This window comes from Tubulanus polymorphus, chromosome 2 (genome assembly GCF_964204645.1).
Source record: "Tubulanus polymorphus chromosome 2, tnTubPoly1.2, whole genome shotgun sequence".
Lineage (NCBI taxonomy): Eukaryota > Metazoa > Nemertea > Palaeonemertea > Tubulaniformes > Tubulanidae > Tubulanus > Tubulanus polymorphus.
The window spans coordinates 18,446,183-18,462,233 of record NC_134026.1 but is presented as its reverse complement, the minus strand read 5'-3'; the positions used below and the strand labels follow the sequence as shown (position 1 = coordinate 18,462,233).

At 37.2% G+C, this 16,051-nt stretch overlaps 1 protein-coding gene across 2 annotated transcripts in view; it reads left to right on the top strand.

The window, feature by feature from the left end:
- The window catches only part of LOC141900073 (nipped-B-like protein A), a 35,684-nt gene extending 21,132 nt beyond the window's left edge, over positions 1-14,552 (top strand). The window contains exons 30-43 of one of the 2 annotated variants that reach the window (XM_074786791.1): positions 739-832; positions 1,139-1,290; positions 1,865-1,955; positions 3,821-3,927; positions 5,931-6,052; positions 6,183-6,318; positions 6,772-6,879; positions 7,121-7,321; positions 7,771-7,917; positions 8,782-8,866; positions 8,987-9,101; positions 9,240-9,411; positions 9,895-10,122; positions 10,543-14,552. In XM_074786791.1, coding sequence (XP_074642892.1) covers positions 739-832; positions 1,139-1,290; positions 1,865-1,955; positions 3,821-3,927; positions 5,931-6,052; positions 6,183-6,318; positions 6,772-6,879; positions 7,121-7,321; positions 7,771-7,917; positions 8,782-8,866; positions 8,987-9,101; positions 9,240-9,411; positions 9,895-10,122; positions 10,543-10,782 — 1,998 coding nt within the window. In that variant the 3' untranslated portion in view covers positions 10,783-14,552. Of the gene's footprint in view, positions 1-738; positions 833-1,138; positions 1,291-1,864; positions 1,956-3,820; positions 3,964-5,930; positions 6,053-6,182; positions 6,319-6,771; positions 6,880-7,120; positions 7,322-7,770; positions 7,918-8,781; positions 8,867-8,986; positions 9,102-9,239; positions 9,412-9,894; positions 10,123-10,542 lie in introns of both variants that reach the window. The other variant, XM_074786790.1, reaches the window with a different exon arrangement.
- Positions 14,553-16,051: the final 1,499 nt, after the last annotated feature.

Genomic DNA, 16,051 nt, shown 5'->3' with positions numbered 1-16,051 from the left:
GTTCTATGATTATGGTGAGTTTCAAGGTCATTGGGTTTTGAATATGGTCACCAGGGGGCGTTGAATAGTAGAATAACTTAGTATTTCCATATTGAAGTGGTAACGAGGCATATTTTGTTATCACAATCCATTACAAAATCGTAGCTGCTGACATGATTGTGGTGAGTTTCAAGGTCATTGGATTCTGTATATGGTCACCAGGGGGCCTTGAATATTGAAATTGTTAGATTGTTGAGCATTTGGAACCACTTCCCAAGTGGGCATGGTGTCCCTGGACCCCTAGTTCTTCTAAATATTTGGGTTCGATTATCGTAGAGCACTAATATTTCCACCAGTGCCAATGACCTCTGAATACAAAGATGAATGCTGAGTTCAGTCATCACTTCTCAAATCATGCCAATGCAGAAGAGATGTAGGCTATGGCTACCACTAAGAGAGTATTTAGAAACATGATCAGATAGTTGAATTATACTATTTCTGGTATTATAAATGTCGGCCCAAAGTTTCAATTAAAAAAAGATGCCAACATTGTAACCAGGATTTGACCAGATGTTACTGATTCAATATTTGAGTATTTGAATTCAAGTAAACATATTATGATAACTAGTAACTGCTGAACTTTTTTATGAGATACTAGGCTTGCTACGCGTGCGAAATGAAATTACACCTATAATCATTAGCATGATGTCCTCCTTCTATGGATTCAATCAATCAATTTATTTTGTTCATATTTTACAGGTGCTACAAAGTTGTGTAAGCTGTTTAGGAGCTGTTGTGAATACTGTATCTCATAACTATAAACTTGTGACTGATTGTTTTCAAAAGTTCTTTGGTAAGTTTTCATCGCTGTGATGACGAAATTAACTCGCCGGTACTAATCTTGAAATGAAATAAATGTGTAATGCAAATGAAGTGACTGTTATACTGGAACAATATATGAAGTTGTAGCAGACTCTGCCTTACTTGGTAGCATTTGTACTGTTGATATCTTTGTAAATATCGACTTGAGCCATTTACCAATTTAACCAGTACCTAATGGGGGGAGTCTACTGTATATGATAACAGCACTGTGGCTTTCGAACATAATATTCTAAAATTTAAGTATTCTATAATTTATGTGATATTATTCGCGTTGTAGGTGTGTTATCCCGGTTAATGAACGAACATAAACAGAATCCTACTAGTCAATGGATGGTTAATAGTCGACCTACGCTGCTACGCTCCCTTTTTACTGTTGGTCTATTATGTATGCATTTCGACTTCGACTCAAAAGAAATGGGTGAAGCCAAGGTAAGCAACGAATATCAAAACCGATTCTAAAGAAATCGGTGAGAAAATTTACTTCCATTTTCTCTGGCCAGACATATAGGCCATATACATGTTACATGTCTTGAAGGTTATATGTATTAAAGTTATTTTGGAGATGCTTCAATCAATTATTTTGAATTTTTCATGTGTGAAAGAAATATATGTACGTATCCCCACATGAGAAAAATTGAGTCAATGGAATGCAAGATGGCCATCCTGTGGCCTTTTCTGTGCTCAAGATGGTCATTTTTTCCCTGAATTACAAGCCCTGTAGCTTCTGCATTAATGGCTAAATCGGCTGTGGAATCCCAGGCTTATTACGGCTGGTTCAGCGGCCAGGATATAGATCAATGATGTATGCGTACGTCTGTAGGTCTTGGTGATTATGTTCTTGAAGGGGGTTCCAAAAATTCTGGTAAATATGCTGACGTACATACTGAATGAATGTATGACCCCTTTAAGTTTCACAACATCTCATGTCAACATCATTATTGTCATCGGATTGAAATTGAAAACTCTTTATCCATGAGCAATGTAATGTTGATGTTTATTTCAGATTTCCATACGAGATCGGGTGTTTGAAGTGTTGATGCATTTCACCGAACACGAAGATGAAGACATACGTCATAAAGCTTTATCAGGATTGGGTATGTTACAAACTGTGTCCACATTAATTTCAAGCATAGATAAATTTTCAGGGTGGGTCGCTTCACAAGCAATTTTCATGATGATTCATTTGTATATGACATATCCACCTAGGGCTTTAGCATCATAATAAAAATTGTTACTGCACTATTACCAGTTTCGTTGCTGAAAAGGGTCATTTAAATTTGTGAAGGGAATGCTTGTGACGGGTTCCTCTACATATCAGACAGCTATTTGATCAGTCAATTTTTTGCAATTGGCGGCTATCAGTCTCATCAGTCCTCATGCATAGATGTGTAAAAAGTTTTTAGCCCACTTGGGACTTTAGTCCCAGCGGGCTATTGCCTTCACTTTTCGTCCGTCGTCCGTCCGTAGACGGAATCCAGTTATTTTGGGAAGTTTTGAAGACGCTTCAAGGTAACGTCTTGATATTTGGGTTACACATGTATCTACCCTAGACACATCTTCAGCCCAAAAACTGCCCCTGTCAGAATCAAGATGGCCGACTGGCAGCCATTGTTGTTCGCCAAGATCAGCACTTTTTACACATTTTTGAACTTTTTGAGGGAAATTTTGAAGACGCTTTGATCAATTACCTTGATCTTTCGGATATATGTGAATCCCCCCAGGGCCCATCAACATAACAAAAATTGGGTCGATCGGACTCAAGATGGCCGTCCTATGACCTTTTTAGTGCCGAAAAATGTTAATTTTGGCCCAAATTCTGAGTCCTGTAGCTTCCTACTGGTTTATCATTTCTCATTGCAATTTGTGATGGGTATTCTTTGGCAAGCGATGTTTTATACCTGAGACAGGTATTTTTCATCAGCCAATTATGACGCAATTGGCGGCCATCTTGGTGTCACCAGTACTCATTCGTAAGTGGGAAAAAGTTTTTCCACATTATATTGATACCTAAGCGTATTTTGCTACCACAATCAATTAGAAAGTTGTAGCTCATAACGTGTTCTATGATTGTGGTGAGTTTCATGGTAATTGGATTTTGTATATTTGTATTTCCTTATTATATTTGTACCCAGGCATATTTCGTAACCATGATCAATTGCAAAGTTGTAGTTCATGACATGTTCTATGATTGTGGTGAGTTTCGAGGTCATTGGGTTTTGAATATGGTCACCAGGGGGCGTTGAATAGTAGATTGACTTAGTATTTCATATTAAATTGGTAACGAGGCATATTTTGTTATCACAATCAATTATAAAATCGTAGCTGCTGACAGGTTCTATGATTGTCGTGAGTTTCAAGGTCATTGGTTTTTGTAAATGGTCACCAGGGGGCGTTGAATGTTGAAATTGTTAGATTGTTGAGCATTTGAAACCACTTCCCAAGTGGGCATGGTGTCCCTGGACCCCTAGTTGACGAAAATATCAAAAGGTTTTAACTTTAAATCTTGCTAGATGCTGATGATCGGAGTTACCCAGTCTTAGTACTCTCCACCAGGAGTTGCATTCAATATACTAAATTACATAGAATATTTTCCATTTGTATTGGTACCTATACATACTTTATAACCACAATCGACAATTACAAAATTCGTAGCTCATGACATTCGCTATGATTGCAAGTTGCTGAGTTTCAAGGTGATAGGTCGCTGTATGTGTTCACTAGGGGACATCAAATAGTGCAATAACCTGGTATTTCTATATGTATTGGTACCTATGCATATTTTGTTACCATGATCAATGGCAAAATTGTCAGGACATGTTCTATGATTATGGCGAGGTCAATGGTTTCTCTGAACATTCTTGATTAATGGCAAAACAGATTCCATCTCTTAGAACCGCACTTTCTCTGCCTGTTCGGTGCGAACTAATATTCAATGAATCCGTTTTCTTCATGTTTGCAGGTTTTTACTGTATCCGACATTACGAAACAATGATGGGGACTCGATTAAAGGAATATTATATCAGTCTCCTGACACGGTCGCACTTATCAGTTAGACTAGGGTGTCAGGTAAGGCCCGATCATGTATTCCACATGAAACGCCAGGTAAGAAAACAACTTATCACTTAATCCGAGTTTGAGCTAATTTTGATGATGAGGATAATAATAATGATGATGGCAATGGTACTGATGATGATTCTCATAAGAATATCGCTCGGTAAAGTGGTAGTTGCTTAACCACAGTGGCGTATCGCTTTATCATGCCTTGTCTTCGCAGAGCTGCCAACTATCATTTTCACTTTTGCATGTTGGCTGATTTTCGATTAAAACCCGGTATAATGGAACGTGAAGATCCAAATTGTGTCGGTGTAAAGTTGTTAAAAGTTAATACTATGAGAAGATTTGTGTAGGAGCGGTGTTAACCTGTTATAGAATTATTACGACATGAGCAGTACTTAATGGGTTATCTAGTTTATCGACGCACGAGCTTTCGCTACTAGTTTATAGTAACTCCATCAGGTGAATGAACCTGATGAAGCTACTGCACACTGGTAGCAAAAAATCTTGCATCAAATATACCACTTCACCTACCACAAGTCCTACTCGTCTTGTTGTATAAGTTTATACTATCAAATCCATTGGTTAATGCTTTGATGCAAGAAGATCATACAGCTATAAAGCATGGTTTTGTTTCCAAATACAATGTATCTGCTTTTCATAGATATCGAGCTAAATTTGAAATATCTTGGTTCAGTTTGATGTATTTATCGGCTTGTAGCTGAATAAGCCTGCACGATCATACTTTATTGTTGGCAGCTCTGAGTTTGATTATTACTCTACTTTGCCTTTTATCGATGTGCTATTTCCGGATAGTTTAGGGTGTATTTCCTTCAGAATTTTAATGATGATTGATAGATATTTGAGGCTGATTTTCATTTTTCGCATTTGATTTGATGAAACTGTGCTTGCTTATTCATTGTAGTCATCATCCCCCTACATCGTCAGTATTAACCTAGATAATTTAGTTAGTCTGATTTATGTCTGGGAAGAGAGGCCGTTTTTCACCGTGCATAATCTATTTTTAAAATCATAACTCGATGAAAACTCGATCTCATTGCATGCAGGTTTTATCAATTTATTGGATCTCAAGATCCAGTGTCTTAGCCAAGATTTATTAAACTCAGGATTTCATTTCAATAGTCAAAGTAATAATCTGTAACTGAAATTGGATCCTTCTGCTGATTTAACCCTTTGAGCGCCACCGCTCTAGCTCTTTGCCGATGTACGAGAAAAAAATGCTAACAAGGTTGTTGAGACAAGGTCAAAATCGAAAAATGACAAATATCAGCCAGAAAACCATCAAAAGCTTTGTATAAGGGGCAGAAAAATGATGTTATCAATACACCAGCGCCAGATATGAAACTTTTCCAGGATATATCTTTGACAGAATCCCTATTGTAGGGTTTGGCTAAACTGTTTCATGCGTTAAACATGACTTACAGTTGAAAATTCATACTGAACATGTTTTATGGATGTATAAGTTGTATTATGGGTATGGAAGAAACATCAATATCAATTATTACTTGTTTCCGTTTTATAGAAAGTATATTGTTACATCATTGGGAAAACAATGGGCATGTTGAGATATGTCTTTCTTATAACCTCTGGTACTCAAAGGGTTTTATCACTGATATGTTTCTTGAAACGCCATGAAATATTCCTGTGTTGCTATGCGTAAATGGATGCATTTCAAATGAAGTCATTTGCAAAACATTAATTCTGTTGTGAATCGATAGCAACACGGGTCTTAGTTACTGTACATCCAACTCTCATTGATCCGCCACTGTTATTAGACCAATTGAATGTATCATTGATGGCGGCAAAATTGAGCATAGTAATTGACAATGAACTGAATTTTTGTGGAATTGAGGGTGGATAATCAAAAGATTCTCTGTAAACTATCAAATTATGACCTCTGCAAACGGGAATATTCCATACTGTGAATTATCATGCAGTTTCTTTGTCATGTGCTGTTGTTCTTGATCTTCAATTATTCATACATTTTTTTCCAGGTTCTGAAAAATCTTCAAAACTACTTGTTGGAAGAAGAAATCAAAATGATCAAATCGGATCATGAATGGAAGAAACATGCCAAATCTGAAGATCTCAAAGAAATGGGTGATATACAGTCCGGGTATGTAGTATAATATAATGGTTATTGAGATAGAATACAGCGGTCTATGGTAATACCTTCTGTAGCATAAATTTTTATATCACCAGTGGTATACTATGCATTTAATGCTTTCATGTTGTGATATTTTCAGAATGGCTAGTACCGTAATGCAGGTGTATCTAAAATACGTACTTGAATCATTCTTCGACGAGAACTTGACTGTACGGTCGGCTGCTCTGTCCGTAATCTGTCTAGTATTACGACAAGGTCTCGTTCATCCTGTCCAGGTAAATTTTCAAACTTGAAGTTCGTTAAAACAGCTTACCAAAGAAAGCTATTTCTCGGAAAGAATGCGAAGAAAATAAATCCGAGTTTATTTTTCAACGATCATGCGATGATATGTATATGGATTTGGGAGCCTAAAAATCTAGTTCAAACTTGATTAAAAATGGGCTAATTTTGAGAAAAAGTAAGGCTGAGTGCTTTATGCCTTCTGCTATGCTTCCATTCCCTATGACTAGAAAACATTCTCAAAATTAGAATTCTCTGATTTCTATCCAAGATAGTAAATAACGAAATGACTTATACAAATTAAAGATGGGCGATGCTAAATACGCCGAATATTGCCCCAGTCATGTAGGAAAATCTAGCTCTGGCAGGAAATGGTTAATAACACAACACAAATTGGAGATCAATTTACGGTGCCTCAACAAGAATATTTCCAATTCTTTGTTTTCCAGTGCGTGCCATATCTTGTATCCATGGGTACAGATGGTGATCAAACAATGCGCGCGAAAGCCGACCAACAACTCAGTGAAATCGAGAAAAAGTATCCAGGCTTTATCCAGGTAAAATTAATGTCATTGTACCGTAGACTCCACTTATTGGGGGAGCCGAACGCCTCAAAATATCGCTTGCCCTGTTCAAAAATTTTTCCAATGAGGCTACAGAGTCTCCCGTAGGATATTTCATTCGTCAATCATGACGGATGAAGTTTTAAGAAAATGATGAGAAAAACTTGTTCCAGTTCAGTAAATATGTGATGACGTGTGTTAGACTGAGAAATTGACGTTATTGATTTGGTTTCAGATGAAAGCATTAGCTGGAATTAAAATGTCCTATCAACTACAGCAGAAAACTCATAGTGCAGCGGCCATCATACGCGGCTGTCGCGACGTCGAACCATGTCCTCAAAGTTTGAATTCATTCCTATACTCAGTGGTGCGCGGTGCTCGGTCACAACGCAGAGCTTTGTTATCGTCCATGTTGAATCTCTTTGATGACACATCGGTAAGGAGTAGCTCAATTGAGCGACTGGTCGTTTAGATGACTTTCTGAGAATTTTTTTAAACCAAGTAGAGTTGCGTGAAGCTTTTTAAGATGGGGACCTAGGGAAGGGATCTTGATCGCTAAATTTTCAAGCAATCGGCGGCCACCTTAGTCTTATTAGTTCTCTTGCGTAGATGGAATAAGGGTTTTTGGGTAACGAAATACAAGTACAAGTTTTTAACTTACTGTCATGCTATTAAGTAATCATTAGCGCTGTTATAGGATACATCTAATGTTAAATTGGTTTCATCTGGAATGTTTTTTTTTTTTAATTGAAATGTGGGACCTATGCATACCAGGTATTTTAGTACTGCAATGATTGTTACGCCCCTAAATGCATGTAAGTCAAAATTTTCTTTGTATTATCTAATGCTAATAGATATGTCGGATATGATGTTTAATTTTTTCAGAAATGTATGTTGAGTCAACTGCTGTTTATGGCTGATAATATCGCGTATTTCCCATATCAAGTGCAAGATGAACCGCTTTTTATTATACACCAGATAGACATTTTAGTCTCAGTTTCCGGATCGAACCTGGTTCAATCATTCCGAGAGGTACGTACCGTATTTTCCGGCCAATAAGCCGAGGGCAGTTTTTTAGCCTAAAATACATGGATTTCATAAAGCTTCGCCCAATAAGCCGAGGCCCTTCATCAGAGATTTTAATTCACTGATTTGTCAATTAGTTTAATTCACTGATTTGTCAATTAGTTCGTCTTAATTGACGATTTAAGAGGCTGACAGTAGCGCCCGCCGATGTGTGAGAGTGCTGTGTATACTATCATCGCCGAGTGACTGTGCTATATATAGACTCACTCAGCTGATTACTATACACACAGCCATACACGCAGTACGCGGCTCACTGCTGATTTGCATATATACTAATGTATGAACTGACACGTGGTAGTACGATGAACTCGCGCATTATATAAATGTATACCATTGCCGCTGTGCGGTGATAGAACAATCAAAGTAAAAATAAAATAGTTCAAAATAGATTATAATTGGTAGTAAATAATGACCTCAAATAAATATCGACCACTTTTCTTGATTTTGACGATCATTGAGAGCATTAGAGTGGCATAGATCGGGAATTGATTTTTTATGTCTGATCGTATCCGCCCAATAAGCCGATCACGATATTTTGGGTAAAAATCTGAGGCTAGAAAATCGGCTTATTGGCCGGAAAATACGGTATCTTGAAATATTTCCAGTTCAGAATTATGCTATGTTCTGATATGACGACAGTTATTTCCATCAGCACTAAGTTAGATTGAAATGTGCTCATTTGAGTAAGATGTTAGTCCCGGCTTAATCAACAATCCCAGAACAAACATTCGTTTCTTCCTGTATGCTAGAAAGTTCTGTTTCATTTAAGAAAATTGACAGGTTAAAACTGATTTCTCTTGTTGCTTGTAGATATTTTTCCCGGAGAAAATTGGCACTGATGGCGTTGTGAAAATTGACGAAGATGAAGAAGAAGACAGTATTGAAGCTCTGTTAGGTATGCATGCTTTCCAGCCAAATCACCAAAACCGCAACAATTTTTCCGTTTATGTCGCTTATAATTTCTTATGGATTTGTTTTTGCGTTCTTAATTGTCATGTATCGTTTGATTTTGCAGCGCGTTTGCCAGCTGATGTGTCTCCAATTCAGGATTTGTGTCAAACTCTTCAAGGCTGTATTCTGTTATTGGTGTTGAAACAACATTTGAAAGAAATGTATGGATTTACGGACAAGTAAGTGAAGGAATAAGTCGCTGAACACCAGCGATTTTTGACTCAGTGCTTTCTATTTGGCTACGAGATCACTAGGTTCCCTGCGTTTGTACTGATATCGTATATTACAAAATTGAACTGATGTGTTTATCTCCGTAGCAAAATTCATCGGTATTCCCCGAATGATGGTGCCAAAATTAATGACAAACCGGTGACGAGGCGGCCGGCAAAATTCGACCCAAAACAAGTCATCGATGTACTTAACCAGGGCACACCGCCCACGTGTCCGAACGATAACGAAAAACGTCTCATGATTGAAGAATATCTAGATGTAAGTTCACCGAATTAGCACCATATGTTTGAAAATCTTGCAAGTTGAAGTAACAGTAAATAGATAATGTATTTGGCACTTGCTTGATTGATTCACCTGGGATCAATCTGGTAAATCAAGTCGTAAGATTTAATAATCAATCCCTGTTAGTTTTCCTTTGCAATAATCAGTCTCAGCTGGACATGGAGCCCTCGCGTACTCCGCCCCAGTGCACTGGAATATATAACCTAGTCCTTCAATTGATATTTTTAAATCTCCTTTCAAAAACCCATTTGTTCATCAAATCATCAAAGCTTTTGATTAAACCAGTTTTAGTTTTCTCTGCTTTCTTATATGTAATGTTGAGCCGATTAGCATATTTTATTTGGATGTTAGGTTGAATTAATTGTTGTTATTAAATTATCATTAAATCGAGTTGAAAAAGTTACACTTTGGTGGCGTGAACGTGTTCGGTAAAGTTTTCTTTTCATCCGTACTTTGTAGTTTAAATATTTGATGATGAGCATCGATCCAGTTGATGAGGACAGCGATGATGGGGGAGGGGGCGGACCTACTTCGACTGGTCGACATACTCCTGTAGCTCAAACGAAACAAGAATCTCAAAAGGCAGCATCTGATAATCCAGAATCGGGAGAACAAACAGCTGAAACTGTGGACAATTCGGAATCAAATCTCGGTGGCTCTACGTATGATAAACATCATATTTCTCACGTAAGTTGTAATGCATACTTCTAGCCGTGGAAGATTTTTTAAACGTGTCTAATGTTTCCGTTACAGGAGATTTCTTTTTCAAAAGATGTACCGATTCATTTCAATGAAAGGTTCGTCCTAGCGGGTACCATCTCTCAGCTGCTTGGGGGTCAAATAAGGGTATCCGTAATAGAATTTCGCAGCCCTTGACACTCCGCTTCCTAAACGAACAGTTTGATGGAGTAATTTTGAATATTTCCACTGCTGAAACAATTAAGGTTCGCCAAGTCGACACTAGCTTTTAGCTGCTTAGTACATAGATTATCGAAATAAGTACAAATTTATGTTTTATGCAATTATACGGTTCTAATGGAGAACACTCCACTTCCCATTTTTGCGTAGCAATTGTTTTATGTCATATCCTTTTTGTTTTCGATGTAGAATCGTCAGAACACTCATCAGTATGTATCGAAACATCGACATTTATTAATGGATAAAAAACGCTCGCATCACGGATCAACCGGTAGCGGCAGCGGCAGCAGACGACCAAAAACCTCAGCAGCGCCGTCGACGACGCCGATATCGAAGCCGCGTAAAAAGAAAAAGAAACGACGAGTCATCGTTAGCGACGAGGAAAGTGATGACGATGATGAAGACAGCGATCCGGATTTCGTTTGCTGAGTTTCGATTATCGAACGTAGTAATTGAAAAAAAAAGCGTTGGCAGCTATAGTGACTTAAAACGACACTACTTCAAAACCCTCGTTAGAATTATATGGAATGTTGAAAACAAACTCCTCCTCACCTGTGTTCTACCGGATTACTAATAGCAAAACCGGACGTTATATGAATGAAACATCATGGAGTTCATCGTAATGTAGGATTAAAACTGTTCGCTAATAAAAAGGGCGTGTGGCGTACTCTTTTGTGCATTAAGGGAAAGCTCTGACAATCAGTTCGTTCAAACTAAAAAAAAAACATCCTGCGAAAGAAATGCAAGTGATTGATTTTTGTTGCAACCATAAAAAGATTATTTTTACCGGTAAATGAAAGAAATTGTGCTACGAGCAAAGATGTATCGTAGTACGCTTTTCATACGGTCTGCGGAAAGATTCTGCTCGTTTCGTCGGCTGGAATATTTAACTCCGATGTTCTTGCGTCGTCGTCATTGATTTCATCATATGGTATTTTTGTACTTAAATTCGCGTGGACCGCCTTTTTCAATAACGTTTCAAAAAGCAATACGAACGTGTCAAAACCGTGTCGGAAACTTTGTGTTTCGTGAGACTAACAACCGTACGCGCGAGCTGTTTGTATATTTGAACCCGAATTACTCTGTGCTCCGTCGTTGCCAAAATCATTGGCGTGCTTATTTTCTTACGATACATGTATAAACTTACTGTTCGTCGACCTTATTTGAGATTAATCAAAAAGACCTGTACGAAGATTCCTGAGATTGTTCGGCCTCGATTCTGGACGACCTTGGCATAAAGCAAGAATCGAAAGAATCCGGTTGTGCATGCCTACCACTCTTTGTGTGACTACGGGCGATTTATCGGCAACTGTTGAATTTCCAATCGAAAAGATAATTCTGACATCGTTGATCCTTCCTTGCTATCGACTCAATAATCATTCGTCAGCATAAGCCGGGGAACTACTGATTCAACCAATAATGATTACCGCTAGGCCTATGCCAATCTTTGAGACATCAAAATGTGAGAATTTATATTTGAATTTATATTGATATTGGTTATAGATAATACTAGCAGGAGGCTGATCTGAGAAATGTTTCGAGGAAGTAATTGTAACATTAATGAAGTGAAGTAGTTTGTCGTGCTTGTGCGTGAAACTCGAAGCATTCCTTGCATTTATATAATGACTGAATCTGTGTATGTGGATGTATGACTATTTACCATATTCTTGTCAGGTAGCTTGAATGATCCTTACCAGGAAAATGGCTAAAAGGCTCCAGCAGCCTACAACGGCCGTCTGTACTATAACTATTATACAACTATTTAAAAAAAACTTGTGCATTCTCAGCTCCATTACCAGGCACTTGCTTACCCCTGTACTCTGTCAATTTCTACCCAGTAGACTACCAGTCGTTTTCCTTGAAAAATTGGTTCATATCAGTCATTGAAACTTTCATAGGCGAATTGAATGGTTTTTCAGCTTTACTTGGTATCCTGCGAAATGTTTCATATTTGGTTGAAATGCTGCCGAGTAATATGATTTCTATTGTAAAACTATGATCAGTCTTTGAATTATGCGGTAAAATACTAAGTAGGTTCAAATGTCGGATGTATATGGTCAAGCTTTACCTCTAGAACAATGCATAGCCTTATTTATCCCTTACACTGCATGTATGCACTTGCGCTGTCCGGTGCGTATTGGATCATTTTACAAAAAAGATTCTAGGATTTTCGATTTAGTTTCATACAAAAATTGTCTCACATGCGTTTCTGAACTGTTCGCTCTGTGGTGTTCAAGCTCAAAATCAATAGGTGCGTGGTAGAAATGGTAGAAATGTTGTACGCACAGCAGGTGTCATTCATACTACAATTGCAAAATGTCATAAGCAGCGAAACGGGTTAACTAAACATTCACTGATCGAAGCTTGTTGACCAAGAAAAATTATTTACTGTTATATTGGCATATAATTGTATATATTGGTCTATGGGAACCCCAAAAGAGTAGTTTCACCAAGCAAAGAATTATGAATAATAGTTTCAAAGAACGCTTCCGTACACATTGCCTATGAATTCACTTCGGTCAACCCCATCAAATATTTCAAATATGTCAGTCTGGATTATCACAATGTTGTGACTGCGGTACATTTGAAATTTTATGTTTTTCATTTGAGAGCCAAACCCCAGTAGCAAACATTAGAAATGAACTAACTTGAAATCTGGATGGAGTCGATCTCAACTAGGAACTGAGGCACTTGATCCAAATCATAGAAAACAGGAACTTTTACCTGTTCCACCTGTCTTTGATCGACATACTTTTGGTAAATACTATCAATATGATTTTTCTGCCAGCATAAACCAAACCATTTCTTACCTTCTCATTGCTCCAGTGTATTTAAAATCAAGTAAATTTACTGCATTTTTCAATTCCCTTGGAGCTACCCCAATGGAGAGGAGAGGGAAAAAACTGAATACTGAATTATCGTGGAGTTGTTTAAAGTCATAAAATAAACTGTGATATACTTATAGTTATACTGTAATGATGATGAACATGATAATACTAATATTTATAATAATATAAAGATATAACTACAATGGTAATGATAAGAAATGCATATGAGTATATAATTTCTAGTATGTGTCAGTAGAGCAGCATAGATCTAATTTGTGAGTGATGAGAGATTTTTTTTATGTGTGAGTGCTTGACTCATTGTATATTGTATCTGAAAAGTAGTAGGGATGGGATTTTGATAGATATATCAGTCGTGAGTACAGAAAGGGGGATACAATTCACACTGTAAAATATAAACTATCACACCAAAGCATTTAGGGCATTGTTACGTACGTAGACATAATATGCGTGCGCAATAATGTGTATTTTATCATGAGGTAAGCTGCCAAAAAATGCTTAGGTAGTCTACCTTATAGCTTCGTGTTCGTGGGGGGCAGCAGGCTATCGACGCGGGACATTTCTCTCATTTCGTCGTAAGCTATATGCAAAAACAAAGACGTCGCGTACGTTCTTATGGTAATAATAAACATTTAGATTGATATTATCGTCATCACAGTGTACAGAATGAAATGTATATAAACAGATGACAATTCGTTGTAGAAAGTCTTCAGTGGTTTTCATCATCATCATCATCATCATCATCATCATCATCATCATCTCGCCCTTGTGCCCCCTCTATCTGTAAATACACATGGTATATTTGACAAAACAATGATAGATAAATAATAAAAGCAGAGAATATTTTAATACATACAATCTGAGCTAGTAGATATTTGCTGAACAACAATTGATTTCTTGCAAAAAAAAGTGTTGTGTAAAAATGTTTTATATATTTGGAATTCGCGATGATTAATATTGATATTATTTCGAGGAAACTTGTGAAAGTAACGCAATGATGTCATCAAATATCTTTGGTATTTAAATAGTTTTGTATTATTCATTATTTAAAAAAGAATAGTGGACGTAATTTTGATTATTACGCGCCTATATGAAGTATATACGGTATATAATATATATTGATAATATTTCAGTCTGTTGTTTATATTGTGTATAAAAGCGATTTTTTTAAGTTACGAAAATATTCATCAGTAATTGTTCGTTTATTGTGAAATTGTTAGTATTGTGACTTATGTGTTATAATTGTCGGTACAATGGTAGCCTGGTTACGTAAAACTGGCTTTTATCGTTGAACTTGTAACTAAAGAAAATCATACCGCCTGTAAATAGTTTGTAAATCAGTGTTCAGTTCAAAGAAACTATCAATAATTATTGAAAATAAATTTTAATATTTAAATAATATACAAGCGTTTTGTTTTTTGTTCTTTTCAACTGTTGTTATCTCGTTCACTGCCACCGTGACAACAATACAGTGATGTGCCCAGTTGCTTTGCGTTATAAGAGATATCTCGTTGGCAATAGAGCTTTTCAGTGGTTGATTGTTCAGAATTGAAGATCGGGTGTCGAGTATGGAGCAGTTAGTTCACACTGCCTGCCAATATCACAGTTTGTTTCTGAACATCAATCACTGTTGGACATACTTGATTGGGAGATTTGAACCCTCTTGACCAAGTGTCATTTTGACATAGGATTCTTATGCCCTGTACTGATTCTGATCTAATATGCACTAAAATTGCATAAAAATGTACCAAAATTCTTCCAAGTTTGGGGGTTCCAGTCCCTGCATGCACTTCGGGCTTGTTGTGACACCAAGGACAAGGAAAAGTGCCCTTTTCATAAAAGATGAACCCTTCTTCCAGCTTCGATCTGCCCCTGCACTTACATACAACAAAAATAATATGGTCATTTAGACATTTCAGGGATCTGTCATGTGGACTCTTGCTCATGTGAAAAAAAGCGTTCAGCTGCAAGATGAGAGAAATCCCACAATGATTCAGTCCGAGATTGAAAATACTTGAATAAAAGAGAATTTATTAAGAGCAACGTTTCAGCTAAACGCTAGCCATCATCAGGCGTACTGAGAAACAAAAATAAAATGACAGAATATTTATACAAGATTCTGACAATAGGACAAAGATTAAAGGATTAAGATTGAAGTAATTAAACAACAAAATCCAGAGACCAAAGGAGGCAAACGACAAACTAGGGGTAATTTATTCTTCAAGTATTTTTAATCTCGGACTGAATCTTTGTGGGATTTCTCTCATTATCCATCTTACACGGATAGTGTGTACCTTGTCGACTCGCTCAGCTGCACATTTGATTCCCAGTGAGCAAATATCTTATGGTTAATTAGAAGGATGATCTACTGACAGTGCCTCCTAAACCAGAACTACTAGATATATTGTAAATGTCTGGGGAGTCTGGTATTCGGCATTGAAACTGTCTGGGTGAATGAATGTGGAATAAAGCCCATGAATGGAATAAAGTTGTGGAGGAATAAAAAGTTAGGAATGTACAGCAGGAACGCTATTGATGCCTTCTTTGAAACTAGTAAAATATTTAGGCCATCCACGAAGTACATGCTCAAAATTCAGTTTTAAACCTCCCTAGGTACATAATTGGGAGCAGTATGTACATGGCCAATGTACCTTTCCCATCAATGCCCCTTCACAGAAAATACCTCATTATTTAATGACACCTTGATCTATCTAGGGGTCAGATTTATAGATTGGTATCAACTTAAGCCTTGGGCTAACGTGATTCATTTTCGATGGAGTTCCTCGCCATGAATTAAGTCATTGCATAACTGGGCAATTTTTGGGAACTGTATCAATCCTTTAATTTACCAT